Source organism: Heptranchias perlo, chromosome 32, assembly GCF_035084215.1.
Source record: "Heptranchias perlo isolate sHepPer1 chromosome 32, sHepPer1.hap1, whole genome shotgun sequence".
Taxonomy (NCBI): Eukaryota; Metazoa; Chordata; class Chondrichthyes; order Hexanchiformes; family Hexanchidae; genus Heptranchias; species Heptranchias perlo.
In genome coordinates, this window is record NC_090356.1 from 30,946,678 (window position 1) to 30,964,885 (window position 18,208).

At 42.7% G+C, this 18,208-nt stretch overlaps 1 protein-coding gene across 2 annotated transcripts in view; it reads left to right on the forward strand.

The window, feature by feature from the left end:
• The window catches only part of zbtb40 (zinc finger and BTB domain containing 40), a 94,670-nt gene that overhangs the window by 17,512 nt on the left and 58,950 nt on the right, over positions 1-18,208 (forward strand). For both annotated transcript variants that reach the window (XM_067970689.1, XM_067970690.1), the window contains exons 4-5: positions 3,641-3,839; positions 16,947-17,086. In XM_067970689.1, coding sequence (XP_067826790.1) covers positions 3,641-3,839; positions 16,947-17,086 — 339 coding nt within the window. The remainder of the gene's footprint in view (positions 1-3,640; positions 3,840-16,946; positions 17,087-18,208) is intronic.

Genomic DNA, 18,208 nt, shown 5'->3' on the forward strand with positions numbered 1-18,208 from the left:
TGCAGCCACAGTGCGCTGGTGGTGAAGGGATTGAATGTTTAGGGTGGTGGATGGGGTGCCAATCAAGCGGACTGCTTGGTCCTGGATGGTGTCAAACTTCTTGTGTTGTTGGAGCTGCACTCATCCAGGCAAGTGGAGAGAATTCCATCACAATCCTGACTTGTGCCTTGTAGATGGTGGAAAGGCCTTGGCGAGTCGGGAGGTGAGTCATTTGCCGCAGAATACCCAGCCTCTGACCTGCTCTTGTAGCCACAGTATTTATATGGCTGATCCAGTTAAGTTTCAGGTCAATGGTGACCCCCAGGATGTTGATGGTGGGGGATTCGGCGATGGTAATGCCGTTGAATGTCAAGGGGAGGTGGTTAGACTCTCTCTTGGAGATGGTCATTGCCTGACACTTGTCTGGCGCGAATGTTACTTGCCACTTATGAGCCCAAGCCTGGATGTTGTCCAGGTCTTGCTGCATGCGGGCACGGACTGCTTCATTATCTGAAGGTTTGCGAATGGAACTGAACACCGTGCAATCATCAGCGAACATCCCCATTTCTGACCTTATGATGGAGGGAAGGTCATTGATGAAGCAGCTGAAGATGGTTGGGCCAAGGACACTGCCCTGAGGAACTCCTGCAGCAATGTCCTGGGGCTGAGATGATTGGCCTCCAACAACCACTACCATCTTCCTTTGTGCTAGGTATGACTCCAGCCACTGGAGAGTTTTCCCCCTGATTCCCATTGACTTCACTTTTACTAGGGCTCCTTGATGCCACACTCTGCCAAATGCTGCCTTGATGTCAAGGACAGTCACTGTCACCTCACCTCTGGCATTCAGCTCTTTTGTCCATGTTTGGACCAAGGCTGTAATGAGGTCTGGAGCCGAGTGGTCCTGGTGGAACCCAAACTGAGCATCGGTGAGCAGGTTATTGGTGAATAAGTGCCGCTTGATAGCACTGTCGACGACACCTTCCATTACTTTGCTGATTGGGCGTAGACTGATGGGGCAGTGATTGGCCTGATTGGATTTGTCTTGCTTTTTGTGGACTGGATATACCTGGGCAATTTTCCACATTGTCGGGTAGATGCCAGTGTTGTAGCTGTACTGGAACAGTTTGGCTAGAGGCTTGCCTACATTGAAATCCATTTGCCACAGTTTTGCCCATTCACTTAATTTATTAATATGTCTCTGTAATTTTATGTTTCCATCGACACTGCTTGCAAAGCTGCCTATCTTTGTGTCATCAGCAAACTTGGATATGTGGCTCTCTATCCCATCATCCAAGTAGTTAACAAATACAGTGAATAGTTGAGGTGCCAACACAGATCCCTGTGGGACACCACTAGTCATATCCTGCCAATTTGAGTACCTGCCCATTATCCCTACTCTGGCTCCTGCCGCTCAGCCAATTTCCTAACCAGTTCAATAATTTGCCCTTAATTCCATTAGCTTCAACATTAGCTAGCAGGCTTTTATGAGGGACTTTATCGAATGCCTTCTGGAAGTCCATATAAACAACATCCATAGACATTCCCCTGTCCACTACTTTAGTCACCTCTTCAAAAAATTCAATCAGGTTCGTTAGACATGACCTACCCATTATAAATCCATGATGGCTCTCTCTCATCAGCTGAAAATTTTTAAGGTGTTCAGTCATTCTATCCTTAATTATAGACTCTAGTAATTTCCCGACAACAGATGTTAAGCTAACTGGTCTATAATTCCCTGGTTTCCCTCTCACCGTTGTTACATAGCGGAGTGACGTGCAATTTTCCACTCTAAAGGAACGGTTCCTGAATTGAGAAAACTTTGGAAGATTATAGTTAGGGCACCTGCAAAGTTCTCCTACTTCCTTTAAAACCCAGGGTTGGAAACCATCTGGTCTTGGGTATTTGTCATTCTTTAGTAGCATTATTTTCTTCATTACTGTTAATTTGTTTACGTTAACTATGATGAGTCCCTGTCCCTGATTCAAAATTAGTATCCTTGGGGTGTCCGGCATGCTATCCTCTTCCTCTTCTGTAAATACTGACACAAAGTAATTATTTAACATGCCTGCCATTTCCTTATTTTCATTTACAATATCAGCATTATCAGTTTTTAAGGAGCCCACATTGCTCTTGACCACCCTCTTTTTCCTAATATAATTGTAAAAAATTTTTGTTGATTTTGATATCCCTTGCAAGTTTCTTTTCATACTCCCTTTTTGTAGCTCTTACTATCGGTTTTGTCACCCTTTGCTGTTCTTTGTATCTCTCCCAATCGCCAGGATCTGTGCTATTGTTTGCATTTTTGTATGCTTTTTCTTTTAGTTTTATGTTGTCCCTTATCTCACCCATGGCTTTTTTTTGGCAAGTAGGGCTCTTGCCCCTTAGGGGTATAAACTGGTTCTGTATCACGTTAAATTCTTTTTTGAATGCCTCACACTGATCTTCTGTCGTTTTACCCATTAACAGATTTGCCCAGTTTACTGTGGACAGTCTCTGTCTCTGTCTCATCTCGTTGATGTTGGCCTTTCCTAAATTTAGAATCTTAGTAGCTGTTCCTTGTTACTCTCTTTCAAACACAGCATTGAACTCGATCATATTATGATCGCTATTAGATAAATGTTCACGCACCTTTAGGCTGTTAAGTAAATCTGGCTCATTTCTCATTATTAAATCTAATATTGTCTGCCTCCTTGTTGGTTCCAGGACATATTGTTGCAGAAAGCTGTCCTGAACATGCTCAAAAAATTCACTACCTTTCTGATAGGAACTCGTCTGTTTGTCCCAATCTATATGAAAGTTAAAATCCCTCATTAAAACCACTCTGCTTTTGCTACATGCTTGTCTAATCTCTGCATTTGTACATGCTGCCACTTCACAGCTGCTACCAGGGGGCCTATACACAACTCCCACTACAGTCTTAAATCTTTTTCTGTTTCTTAATTCTATCCATAAAGTCTCCACTGCCTGCTTACCTCTCGTTATATCCTCTCTTATCATTGAAGTAATTTCATCCTTATTCACTAAGGCCACTTATCCTTCCTGTAAACTTTAAAACCTGGTATATTCAGTTCCCGGTCCTGACTGTCTTGCAGCCATGTCTCAGTAATGGATACCTGTTGTACCCTTTAAGTTGAATTTGCGCCTGCAATTTCTTCAATTTGTTCCTTATACTCTATGCGTTTGGATAAAGAACGCTTATTTGGGCCACGCACCCTAACCCATCCTTCTGCTCTAATGTTGTTTTTCTCTCACATTTCTTATTTCTCTCTCCTGATTTAATTACTTTACATCTTTCTCCACCTTCCCCTCACATGTTGATCACCTTTGCATTGAAAGATGATGCAGCCGAGATCTTAGTCTCACCCGCTGCTTCAAGTTGAAATGTGCTTTCTGCCCTCCATGGAAGAATGGAGGAAACTCCTCATATCCGAGGCTGGCAGTGTCAAGTGAGCACTGTGTAGTCAATATTTCTATCACCATAGCTGCATCACTAGGCTTCCAGTATCATGGGAGTATGACAGAAATGTACAAATGTAAATTACTTACCTGTGTAGTTCCTGTGAATAAATTTGTGGCAGTGCAAATAGTTGAGTCACCTGGAAAAGTAGTGTGGAGATTGACCCAAGTATAACTGGTGTACACCTGTGTTCTGCTTCAGGTATTCTTAGACTGCTGTAAAGAAGCAGAGAGCAGTGAAGTTTTCTGCAGATTGCTGGACAAAGTCACAGAAGAGAAGACTTTGCAACTAGAAACCCTGCTATTTGTGCTTGAACAGAGCAAAGAAGCTTACCCCAGACTGCAAACTGTGCTTCAGAATTTAAACCGAAACCTGCCCATAGAGCATTTAATATTAACTGGTGAGTCCTTGCATTAGTAACTGGTTAGTCACAGTACAGGTTCTGTACAAACCAGTAAATTGGTGTGTTAAATTGGGGGTTCTATGTATTCAGTGAATTAACCTTTGTTTTGAGTGTAGATTGTGTAATCTTTCTAAGAGAAGATTGTTCCAGAGAGGCAGTAACTCACAGGCTCATTGCATGTGTTGAAAGAAAAGGCTTGTTAACACTACAGCTTTTAATTATATTTCCTTCCTAAAGTGCGGTGCCCAGAATTAGACACAATACTCTAGCTGAGGCCTAACCAGTGATTTATAAAGGTTTATCATAATTTCCTTGCTTTTGTACTCTGCCTCTATTTGTAAAGCCAAGGATCCCATATGCTTTTTTAACAACCTTATCAACTTGTCCCGCCACTTTCAAAGATTCATATTTAATTGGAATGTGACAGCCCACTGCTCAATATAGCATGTCGAACTGCATCAGGTTATTTCTGTAACCTCCTTCAACCATCCGAGAACTCTGCGTTCCTCCAATTCTGACCTTTGGTGCATCCCCCACTTCAACTGGTGGCTATGCCTTCAGCTGCTTAGGCCCTAAGCTTTGGAATTCCCTCCCTAAACCTCTGCGCCTCTCCACCTCTCTCTCTAAGACACTCCTTAAAACCTACCTCTGACCAAGCTTTTGGTCACCTGTCCTAATGTCTCGTTTGACTTGGTGCTAATTTTTGTCTGATTATACTCCTGTGACATGCCTTAGGACGTTTTATTATGTTAAAGACGCTATATAAATGCAAGTTGTTGTCAGGAGTTAAGTTACCAGCAAAGTCTGAAGGAACAGTAATAAGCATGGGATTGTTTACTCAATCCACTGAATCGTCATCTTCTTTGATGTTTCCACAGTACCTGTGATTAAAAAATGCCACATTATACTTGCCCTAAACTATACCAGTATTCAACATTTGCATGGACTTGAACTCAGATGCTTAAATATGCCTCTGGGATCAGATATCTCTGTACTTCTTGTGGTCGATCTTCTTTTACATTTTGGACAAAATCTCTTCAGTTCCAGCATGAAGGAGGTTAGAGTGCTGGACTACCAATTTATCATGTCACTGAAGAGATTGTGCAAAAATATTTATCTCCTTTTCTTTCCTTCCCGCTCCACAAAAGTGGAAGGATTCACAGGCGTTGGCCACTCTTGAGCAAGTTGGTGTGTGTTTTCTTTGTTATTCTCCCCAGATGTGCTGGGTTGAGATGTAAAATTTGCTTTGTGAGGAAATGCCCTGATTCTGCTAAAGAATGATGCAGAATGTTGGTACATTAACAAGTTACGTCACTGCTCCATTGAGTCACTAGTTCAAATCTATAATTATACTAAAAATTTTGCCTGTGTGCGCATTTCTGTTGTCCCGCTTTTTTATGCATGCATTTTAGATCAACACTTAACATTGAACGTGCCTGTGTAATCATTTATAATTGGAATTCCCTATGTAGAGGTCCTAGTGATGCTGTAGTTGCAGTCTGTGGTCACTAGCTGGTGCTGTAGCTCTACTGTATTCTGTATCACTGTATCCCATGACACACCACAAGCAATGCCATGGGAGATTGAATAAGTCATATATGTATATATACAATATACTTCTTAAAATAACTGCTTCTTTGTATCAATGTCAATTAAAATTATGGAAAAGGAAATTAGGGAAATTGAAATAACTCATAATTTCTGCTGTTTAACAAAGTTTTCACATTTTGTAGCCAGAATAAATACTGACATTAGTAGTGCATTGGTGGTGAGTATTTCTTTTTCTTAGGACTGTGGGCTAAGTTACAGTAATAGCATATAACTAAATTTATAATTAAGTAATTAACAAAACTTTGTTAAGTAAATTAAACGAGGTTAGTACTTAGATCAAAATTATAAATAATTTGATTGACGTAATTAATTAAATAAATACTATAGATATGGCAGGGCAGGGGATGTGTTGCAGCTGCAACATGTGGGAGTTACTGGACAATCTTGTCCGGGGCGACCACATCTGCAGTAAGTGTCTGCAGCTCGAGGAACTTCGGCTCAGAGTTGAGGAACTTTGCAATACATCAGGGAGGGAGAAAGTTATCTGGACATTTCGTTCCAGGAGACAGTCACACCTCTTAGACTAAATACTTTAGATTTGGCCCGTGGTCAGGGACAGGAGAATGTGACTGCGAGTGAGGCAGGTATGGGGATCCAGGAGGTAGCTTGCAGGCGCCTCGGCCCTTGCACTTGTCTAACAGTTACGAGGTTCTTGCAAGCTGTGTGGGCGAGAGCAAGGACTGCAGGGAGGATGAGCAAACTGACCACAGCACCATGGTACAGGAGGCCATGCAAGTGGGGGGAGTAAATAGGAATGTGGTTGTAGTAAGCGACAGTATAGTTAGGGGGATAGATACTGTTCTCTGCAGCCAAAAGCGTGAGTCCCGAAGACTGTGTTGCCTACCCGGTGCCAGGGTTAAGAACATCTCTGGGCTGGAGGGGAACTTGGAGTGGGAGGGGGAGGATCCAGTTGTCATGGTCCACATAGGTACCAACGACATAGGTAAGACTAAGAAAGAGGTTCTGCTGAGAGTATGAGCAGCTAGGGACTAAATTAAGTCAGAACCACAAAGGTGGTAATCTCTGGATTATTACCTGAGCCACGAGCAAATTGGCACAGGGTGAAAAGGATCAGAGAGATGAATGCGTGGCTCAAAGATTGTTGTGGGAGAAGTGGGTTTCGATTCATGGGGCGTTAACACCAGTACTGGGGAAAGAGAGAGCTGTTCCGTCAGGACGGGTTTCGCCTGAACCAAGCTGGGACCAGTGTTCTGGCGAATCGAATAACTAGGGCTGTAGATCGGGCTTTAAACTAAATGGGGGGGTGGGGGGAGGGTTCAGGTGTGGGGGAAATTTAGAACGTTGACAAGAATGGACAAAGAAGTAGTACAGGAAAGAGATAGGGGTAATGATAACCAGAGTGTTACAGGAAGGGACAGAGCGTACAAACATAAGAGTGCACCAGCAAATGGGGACAGAGTGGGAAAAAATGGGAAAAAAACAAAATTAAAGGTTCTTTATCTGAATGCATGCAGCATTCGTAATATGATAGATGAATTGACGGCACAAATAAAAACAAATGGGTATGATCTCGTTGCCATTACAGAGATATGGTTGCAAGGTGACCAAGGCTGGGAACTGAATATTCAGGGTTATTTAACATTTCAGAAGGATAGGAAGAAAGGAAAAGGTGGTGGGGTAGCTCTGTTAATAAAGGATGAAATTAGTACAATAGTGAGAAATGATCTGGGCTCAGAAGATCAAGATGTAGAATTAATTTGGGTGGAGGTAAGAAATAGCAAGGGAAAGAAATCACTGGTGGGAGTAGTCTATAGGCCCCCTAACAGTAGCTACACTGTAGGGCGAAATATAAATCAAGAAATAATGGGGACTTGCAAAAAAGGTAATGCAATAATCATGGGCGATTTTAACTTTCATATAGATTGGACAAATCAAATCGGCAAAAGTAGCCCTAAGGAGGAGTTGATAGAGTGTATTCGAGACTGTTTCTTAGAATAATACGTTGTGGAACCAACCAGGGAACAGGCCATTTTGGATCTGGTAATGGGACAGGATTAGTTAATGACCTCAAAGTAAAGTGATCATAATATGATAGAGTTTCACATCCAATTTGAGAGTGAGGATCTTGGATCTGAAACTACTGTATTAAACCTAAATAAGGGCAATTACAATGGCATGAGGACGGAGTTGGCTAAAGTGGACTGGGAAAATAGATTAGAAAGTATGACGGTGGATAAGCAGTGGCAGACATTTAAAAAGATATTTTATGACTCTCAACAAAAGTATATCCCAGTAAGGAGGAAAGACTCCACGAGAAGGGCGTACAAACCATGGCTAACTAAGGAAGTTAAGGATGGTATCAAGTTAAAAGAAAAGGCGTTCAACGTGTCAAAGATTAGTGGTAAGCCCAAAGATTGGGAAAACATTAGAAACCAGCAAAGGAGGACTAAAAATTTAATAAAGAGGGAGAAAATAGATTATGAGAGTAAACTAGCAAGAAGTCTAAAAACTGACTAAGATCTTTTACAAGTATATAAAAAGGAAGAGAGTAGCTAAAGTAAGTGTAGGTCCCTTAGAGGATGAGACTGGGGAAATAATGGAAAACAAGGAAATAGCCGAGGCGTTGAACAGTTATTTTGTATCTGTCCTCACAGTAGAAGGCACTAAAAGCATACCAATAATAATAGATAATCAAGGGGCAAAGGGGAAGGAGGATCTAAAAACAATCTCTATCACTAGAGGAAAAAGTACTAGGCAAACTAATGGGTCTGCAGGCTGACAAGTTCCCTGGACCTGATGGCTTGCATTCGAGGGTCTTAAAAAAAAAAAGTGGCTATGGAGATAGTGGATGCATTGGTTGTAATCTTCCAAAATTCACTAGATTCTAGAAAGGTCCCAGCGGATTGGAAATCCGCAAATGTAACGCCCCTATTCAAGAAGGGAGTGAGACAGAAAGCAGGTAACTATAGACCAGTTAGCCTAACATCTGTCATTGGGAAAATGCTAGAATCAATTATTAAGGAAGTAGTAGCAGGACATTTAGAGACTCAAAATAAAATCAAGGAGAGTCAACGTGGTTTTATGAAAAGGAAATCATGTTTGGCAAATTTATTAGAGTTCTTTGAGGAAGTAATGAGCAGGGTGGATAAAGGGGAACCAGTAGATGTAGTGTATTTGGATTTCCAAAAGGCATTCAGTAAGGTGCCACATAAAAGGTTACTGCACAAGGTAAGAGCTCATGGTGTTTGGAGTAATATATTAGCATGGATAGAGGATTGGCTAACTAACAGAAAAGAGAGTCGGGATAAAGGGGTCATTTTCAGGATCGCAATCTGTAACTAGTGGGGTGCTGCAGGGATCAGTGGTGGGGCCTCAATTATTTACAATCTATATCAATGACTTGGATGAAGGAAGCGAGTGTACTTTGGCCAAATTTGCTGCTGATACAAAGGTGGAAAAGTAAGTTGTGAGGAGGACACAAAGTATCTCAAAGGGATATGGATAGGTTAAGCGAATGGGCAAAAATTTGGCAGTTGGAGTATAATGTGGGAAAATGTGAGGTCATCCACTTTGGTAGGAAGAATAAGAAAGCAAAATATATAAATGGAGAAAGACTACAGAACGCTGCGGTACGGAGGGATTTGGGTGTCCTCGTACATGAAACACAAAAAGTTAGCATACAGGTGCAGCAGGTAATTGGGAAGGCAAATGGAATATTGGCCTTTATTTCAAGGGGGATGGAGTATAAAAGCAGGGAAGTCTTGCTACAACTGTACGGGGTGCGGGTGAGACCACACCTAGAGTACTGCGTACAGTTTTGGTCCCCTTATTTAAGGAAGGATATACTTGCATTGGAGGAGGTTCAGAGAAGGTTCACCAGGTTGATTCCAGGTATGGAAGGGTTTTCATATGAGAAAAGATTGAACAGGTTGGGTCTATGCTCACTGGAGTTGAGAAGAATGAGAGGAGATTGTGTTGAAACATAAGATTCTGAGGGGGCTTGACAGGGTAAATGCTGAGAGGATGTTTCCCCTGGTAGGGGAATCCAGAACTAGGGGCATAGTCTCAGAATAAGGGGTCACCCATTTAAGATGGAGATGAGGAGAAATTTCTTCTGAGGGTTGTGAATCTTTGGAATTCTTGGCCCCAAAGAGCGGTGGAGGCTGAGTCATTGAATATATTCAAGGCTGAGTTGGACAAATTTTTGATCAGCAAGGGAGTCAAAGGATATGGGGAACAGGCGGGAAAGTGCAGTTGGGGCCAGAATCAGATCAGCCATGATCTCGGAGCAGGTGCGGGCTCGAAGGGCCGAATGGCCCACTCCTGCTCCTATCTGTTATGTTCTTATGCAATACTGTGGCAGTTTTACATTGTTATATTTTTGTACATGTCCAGTTGTTTCAGTTCACTGAAATTAGGAACATAGGAACAAGAGTAGGCCATTCAACCCCTCGTGCCTGCTCCGCCATTTGATAAGATCATGGCTGATCTGTGATTTAACTCCATATACCTGCCTTTGGCCCATATCCCTTAATACCTTTGATTGCCAAAAAGCTATTTATCTCAGATTTAAATTTAGCAATTGAGCTAGTATCAATTGCCGTTTGCGGAAGAGAGTTCCAAACTTCTACCACCCTTTGTGTGTAGAAATGTTTTCTAATCTCACTCCTGAAAGGTCTGGCTCTAATTTTTAGATTCTGCCCCCTACTCCTAGAATCCCCAACCAGCGGAAATAGTTTCTCTCTATCCACCCTATCTGTTCTCCTTAATATCTTATAAACTTCGATCAGATCACCCCATAACCTTCGAAACTCTAGAGAATACAACCCCAATTTGTGTAATCTCTCCTCGTAACTTAACCCTTGAAGTCCGGGTATCATTCTAGTAAACCTACGCTGCACCCCCTCCAAGGTCAATATGTCCTTCCGAAGGTGCGGTGCCCAGAACTGCTCACAGTACTCCAGGTGCGGTCCAATCAGGGTTTTGTAGAGCTGCAGCATAACTTCTGCCCCCTTGTACTCCAGTCCTCTTGATATAAAGGCCAGCATTCCATTAGCCTTCTTGATTATTTTCTGCACCTGTTCATGACACTTCAATGATCTATGTACCTGAACCCCTAAGTCCCTTTGGACATCCACTGTTTTTAACTTTTTACCATTTATAAAGTACCCTGTTCTATCCTTTTTTGATCCAAAGTGGATGACCTCACATTGGTCTACATTGAATTCCATTTGCCACAGTTTTGCCCATTCACCTAATCTATCAATATCCCTTTGTAATTTTATATTTTCATCTCCACTGCTTACAATGCCACCAATCTTTGTGTCATCGGCAAACTTAGATGTGAGACTTTCTATGCCTTCATCTAAGTCGTTAATAAATATTGTGAATAATTGAGGCCCCAAGACAGATCCCTGCGGGACTCCACCAGTCACATCCTGCCAATGTGAGTACCTACCCATTATCCCTACTCTCTGTCGCCTTTCGCTCAGCCAACTTCCTAACCAAGTCCATACTTTTCCCTCGATTCCACGGGCTTCTATCTTAGCTAACAGTCTCTTATGTGGGACCTTATCAAATGCCTTCTGGAAGTCCATATAAATAACATCCATTGACATTCCTCTGTCCACTACTTTAGTCACCTCTTCAAAAAATTCAATCATGTTTGTCAGGCACGACCTACCTTTCACCAATCCATGCTGGCTCTCTCTGATTAACTGAAAATTCTCGAGGTGTTCAGTCACCCTATCCTTAATTATAGACTCCAGCATTTTCCCCACAACAGATGTTAGGTTAACTGGTCTATAATTCCCTGGTTTCCCTCTCTCTCCTTTCTAAAAAAAGCGGAGTGACATGTGCAATTTTCCAATCCAGAGGGACAGTTCCTGAATCTCGAGAACTTTGAAAGATTATAGTTAGGGCATCTGCAATGTGCTCGCCTACTTCCTTTAAAACCCTTGGATGGAAACCATCTGGTCCTGGGGATTTGTCACTCTTTAGTGCTGTTATTTTCTTCATTACTGTTGCTTTACTTATATTAATTTTATCGAGTCCCTGTCCCTGATTCAATATTAGTTTTCTTGGGATTTCTTGCATGCTATCCTCTTTTTCTACTGTAAATACTGACGCAAAGTAATCGTTCAACATGTCCGCCATTTCCCCATTGTCAATGACAATATCCCCACTTTCAGTTCCTAACCACCCTCTTTTTCCTAATGTAACTATAATAGTTCTTCGTATTGGTTTTGATATCCGTTGCAAGTTTCTTTTCATACACTCTTTTTGTAGCTCTTACTATCTGTTTTGTGACCCTTTGTTGATCTTTGTATCTTTCCCATTCGCCAGGATCTGTGCCATTTTTTGCCTTTTTGTATGCCCTTTCCTTATGTCTTATACTGTCCCTTACCTCTTTAGTTGTCCATGGCTTTTTTTTGGCAAGTAGAATTCTTGCCCCTCAGGGGTATAAACCGATTCTGTATCACATTAAATGTTTCTTGAAACATTTCCCACTGATCATCAGTCGTTTTACCCATTAACAGATTTGCCCAGTTTACTGTGGACAGTCTCTGTCTCATCCCATTGAAGTCAGCCTTACCCAAGTCTAGAATCTTAGCAGCTGACTCACTTTTTTCCCCTTCAAACACTACATTGAACTTGATCATGTTATGATCGCTATTGGATAGATGTTCGCATACAGTTAAGTCATTAACTAAATCTGGTTCATTATTCATTACTAAATCTAGTATGGCTTGCCACCTTGTTGCCTCTAGGACATACTGCTGAAGAAAACTATCCCGAACACACTCAGGAAATTCACTACCTTTCTGACGGTTGCTAGTCTGCTTTTCCCAATCTATGTGAAGGTTAAAGTCCCCCATTAAGACCACTATGCCTTTCTTACACGCCTGTCTAATCTCTGCATTTATACAATCTAGCACTTCAGAGCTGCTGCTAGGGGTCCTATACACAATTCCCACTATAGTCTTAGATCCTTTCCTATTTCTCAATTCAACCTGTAAGGTCTCTGTTGGCTGCTTACCTCTCGTTATATTCTCCTTTATCATTGAAGTGATTTAATCTCTAATCACTAAGGCTACTCCTCCCCCTCTTCCATTTTCCCTATCTCTCCTGTAGTCCTTATAACCTGGTATATTTAGTTCCCAATCCTGACCATCCTGCAGCCATGTCTCCGTAATAGCTACCATGTCATACCCTCCAATTTGAATTTGAACCTGTAGTTCATTTAATTTATTCCTTATACTCCGTGCATTTGTATATAGAACTCTTAATTGGGCCACACACCCTTCCCTGACCTTCAGCTTTGATGCTGGGTTAATCGCCTTACACCTTCTAGTTTTCACTTTATCTGTAGTGTCTAAAATACACTTTCTGCTGCTCTACGCTTTTCCCTTTCACTTGTTCTTGAACGACTGTTTGTACTATTTGTATTGTAAATTTCCCCTGGGTCTTCCCCTCTCTTGCTGCTCTCAACTTTACTCCCTTCTGACTCCCCACTCAGGTTCCCATCCCCCCGCCACTCTAGTTTAAACCTTCCCCAACAGCACTAGCAAACACCCCCGCGAGGACATTGGTCCCGGTCCTGCTCGGGTGTAACCCGTCCCGCTTGTACAGGTCGCACCTTCCCCAGAACCGGTCCCAATGTCCCAGGAATCTAAATCCCTCCCTCCTACACCATCCCTGCAGCCACGCATTCATCCGGTCTATTTTCCTGTTCCTATACTCACTAGCACGTGGTACTGGTAGTAATCCTGAGATCACTACCTTTGAAGTCCTGCTTTTTAATTTATCTCTTAACTCCTTAAATTCACCTTGCAGGACCTCATCCCTTTTTTTTAACCTATGTCATTGGTACCGATATGGACCACGACTACTGGCTGTTCGCCCTCCCCCTCCAGAATGTCCTGCAGCCGCTCCACAACATCCTTGACCCTAGCACCAGGGAGGCAACATACCATCTTGGAGTCACGTTTGCGGCCACAGAAACGCCTATCTGTTCCCCTTACAATTGAATCCCCTATCACTATAGCCCTGCCATTCTTCTTCCTCCCCTCCTGTGCAGCTGAGCCACCCGTGGTGCCACAAACTTGGCTCTTGCTGCTTTCCCCTGATAAGCCATCTCCCCCAACAGTATCCAAAGTGGTATATCTGTTTGAGAGGGAGATGGCCCCAGTGGACTCCTGCTCTACCTGCCTAGTCCTTTTACTCTGTCTGGCAGTCACCCATTTCCTTTCTGCCTGCGTAATCTTTACCTGCGTTGTGACCACCTCACTGAACGTGCTATCCACAATAGTCTCAGCATCACAGATGCTCCACAGCGAATCCACCCACAGCTCCAGCTCCGAAATGCGGTTAACCAGTAGCTGCAGCTGGACACACTTCCTGCACGCGTGGTCGCCAGGGACACTAGTAGTGTCCGTGACTTCCCACATAGTGCAGGAGGAGCATATCACGGGTGAGAGTTGTGCTGCCATGACTTGCCTTAGATTTACCCTGCATTCACCTCTCAGACTCTCCTCCCGCTCTCGGTGTCTCCTTTTACACTGTGCTCACCTCTCGGACTCTCCTGCCTCACCTGTGACATTGCACAGTAGTTTTCTCTTGTTGCAGGTCTGCTGCTGCTTTTATTCGCCACTCTCAGTCTTCTGCATCTCAGGTCCACCGCCGCTCTGCGGAAAAAGTTAGGAAAAGAAAGGCAAAGCAGCACCTCCTTCCCCCACTTCACCGAACTCCCACGCTCACCAAACTCGCAGCTGATCACTCTGTGCTCCGTTGCGCTCCGTTGCAGTGTACTGGAACATTTTCTTTTGTGTAAATGAGTATTTATGCTTATGAACTTTTGGCTATTGTATGGAGGCAGTGCAGACTGTACTTTCAAATACAGGGTGAAATATTGGGTAGTATTTCAACTATTCATAATGCATATGCTCTTAACAGATCCGTGCCCAGAAAGCAGTGGGTTGGCAGACAAGTGAGAACAGTTAAGCGATGGTTTTCTTTGGTTTTAAAGTGGGTATAAAAGAAAGAAAGATAGAATAATAGATTTCCTTTTTTTCTTTTTTTTTTAAGTGGGTGTGCTTTTGATTGTTGAAATCTAATCGAAGGGTTTCTCTGCCCTGCACACCCCTTGCTTCATTTATTACATTTGAACTGGGGAAATAGTTTTCAGTTTTTGTATAGCATGTACTTTATAAAAACATCTGAGAGAATTTCTGTGAATTAAAGATAGAGGACTATAGAATGTTTCTTAATTAAGAGTATTAACAGTCATTACATTTTCAATTTGCCTGTGTAACATGGCAAAATAAAAATGAAATAGTTCTAGTAATGCCTTTTAAACTGTGCGTCTTTACAAAACTTAAGTATTTGGTGTATTAATAGTCATGTTGTTCTCACTTTGCAAACACAGAATAAATTTAAAAAGCATAGCATTTTCTACGTGCATAGAGTCATAGAGTTATACAGCACGGATAGAGGCCCTTCGGCCCATCGTGTCCGCGCCGGCCATCAGCCCTGTCTACTCTAATCCCATATTCCAGCATTTGGTCCGTAGCCTTGTATGCTATGGCATTTCAAGTGCTCATCCAAATGCTTCTTGAATGTTGTGAGGGTTCCTGCCTCCACAACCCTTTCAGGCAGTGAGTTCCAGACTCCAACCACCCTCTGGGTGAAAAAGTTCTTTCTCAAATCCCCTCTAAACCTCCCGCCTTTTACCTTGAATCTATGTCCCCTTGTTATAGAACCCTCAACGAAGGGAAAAAGCTCCTTAGTATCCATCCTATCTGTGCCCCTCATAATTTTGTACACCTCAATCATGTCCCCCCTCAGCCTCCTCTGCTCCAAGGAAAACAAACCCACTCTTCCCAGTCTCTCTTCATAGCTGAAGCGCTCCAGCCCTGGTAACATCCTGGTGAATCTCCTCTGCACCCTCTCCAAAGCGATCACATCCTTCCTGTAGTGTGGCGACCAGAACTGCACACAGTACTCCAGCTGTGGCCTAACCAGTGTTTTATACAGCTCCATCATAACCTCCTTGCTCTTATATTCTATGCCTCGGCTAATAAAGGCAAGTATCCCATATGCCTTCTTTACCACCTTATCTACCTGTTCCGCCGCCTTCAGGGATCTGTGAACTTGCACACCAAGATCCCTCTGACCCTCTGTCTTGCCTAGGGTCCTCCCATTCATTGTGTATTCCCTTGCCTTGTTCGTCCCTCCAAAGTGCATCACCTCGCACTTTTCCGGGTTAAATTCCATTTGCCACTGTTCCGCCCATCTGACCAACCCATCTATATCGTCCTGCAGACTGAGGCTATCCTCCTCGCTATTTACCACCCTACCAATTTTTGTATCATCAGCGAACTTACTGATCATACCTTTTACATTCATATCCAAGTCATTAATGTAGACCACAAACAGCAAGGGACCCAGCACCGATCCCTGTGGTACCCCACTGGCTACAGGCTTCCAGTCACAAAAACAACCTTCGACCATCACCCTCTGCCTTCTGCCACTAAGCCAGTTTTGTATCCAAAGTGCCAAGGCACCCTGGATTCCATGGGCTCGTACCTTCTTGACCAGTCTCCTGTGGGGGACTTTATCGAAGGCCTTACTGAAATCCATGTATACCACATCCACTGCGTTACCCTCATCCACACGCCTAGTCACCCCCTCAAAAAATTCAATCAAATTAGTCAGACATGATGAAAATAGGTTGATTATGAAACAGCTAAAGAAAAAAGAAAGAACTTACATTTATATAGCACCTTTCAGGATGTCCAAGGCACTTTACAGCCAATGAAGTACTTTTGAAATGTAGTCATTGTTGTAACGTAAGAAATGTTGCAGCCGATTTGTGCACAGCAAGGTCCTACAAAAAGCAATGTGATAACGACCAGATAATCTGTTTTAGTGATGTTGGTTGAGGGATAAATATTGGCCAGGACACCAGGAAGAACTCTGCTGCTCTTCGAAATAATGCTATGGGATCTTTTACACCCACCTGAGAGAGCAAAGGGGGCCTTGGTTTAACGTTTCATCCAAATCACAGGACTTCCGACAGTGCAGCACTCCCTCAGTACTGCACTGGAGTGTCAGCCTAGATTTTGTTCTCAAGTCTCTGAAGTGGAACTTGAACCCACAATCTTATGACTCAGAGGTGAGAGTGCTACCACTAACTCGAGGTGTGCATACGGTTCTACCGTGGCGGAGAGGGATACAGGTTTATGTTTCAGGCCGAGGCCATGTTGCTGTAGTATTGTGTGTAAGCCAGGCACCTGAAAGGTGGATAGAATTTCAAAGGGAGTTATTCTTAGGCCATATCCAAAAATGTCTTTGCCGCTAGTTAAGTGGGGCATTTGGAGGTAGTTGGGTGAGGGCAAAGGGATTCATATTGTGTTCGACTTGCTTATCATGAAGGAGTGACTTTTTATTTTACTCAACTTGTTGTAGATTGACTTCTGTATCTAATTTTGTATGGAGCTGAAAGACTGATGGATCGTTACTCATTTTTAGGTCGTATTGATACCGAAGATTTTCTGCTCAACCTTTACTTACACAAAGAGGAGGTTCTGGAATGTGTGACAGACTTGAGCCCTTTATTGGAATGTCTTGACTCTGCTGAAGAAACTGTTTTCAATGAGGAGGAGAAAAAGGTAAGTTAAGAGACTATTTGTTTAATCCCAACTTTAATTTTTAAAATGTTTTGCTTTCCCTCTGTGTTGACAAAGAAAGGCAGTCTACACCTACGGCCTATCCTCATCAGTAACCCGGGAGCTGATTGAAGTGACTTTCTTCCTTTAGAAATACAGAAAATTACAGCACAGAAGGAGGCCATTCAGACCATCATGTCTGTGCTGGTTCTTTGCTAGAGCAATTCAAAACTAATCCCACTCGCCTACCCCTTCCCCGTTTCCCTCTATCTACTTTTTCCTTAAAAGATACAATTATTTCTGCCTCAATTATTCCCTGTGGCAAAGTATTACATGTTCCAGCAATTCTCTGTATAAAGACATTTCTCCTAATCTTTCACCTCACTGCCTTAGCGACCATTTTTAATTAATAACCTCTTGTTACTCTCCAACAATCAGAGGGAATAGTCTTTTCCTATTCACCCTATCAAAACCTTTCATAATTTTCAAAACCTCTATTAAGTCTCCTCTTAGCCTTCTCTGCTCCAATAGAAATATGTAAGGAGTCGCACAACACCAGGTTATAGTCCAACAGCTTTATTTGAAATCACAAGCTTTCGGAGCTTTGCTCCTTCATCAGACTTCACCTGACGAAGGAGCAAAGCTCCGAAAGCTTGTGATTTCAAATAAAGCTGTTGGACTATAACCTGGTGTTGTGCGACTCCTTACATTTGTCCACCCCGTCCATCACCGGCATCTCCACATCATGGCCAATAGAAATAGTTCCAGTATCTAAAGCCTTTTCCTCATAACTATAGGTTATCATCCTGGTGAATCTATGCTGTTTACTCTCTCTGGTTTTAATGTCTTCATGTCTTCAGTAGTCTAACTATGGGCTAACCATTGCTTTGTACAAATGTAACATTGCCTGTATCAGTGTGGGTTAGGTGGTATCTTCAAAAAAGTTATCGAGACTGAGTATATTTAAATCTGCTTGATCTGAGTCATTTTCTTGAGGGTATTTATCAACCTATCTTTTTCTAATCGGGGAGGCTTTCTAACGCCTTCAAAGTCAAGCCAGATAGCTTCCATAGACTGAGTTCCCTGTGTATAGATCTGTGGGTATAAACTCATGTCTTACTCTGG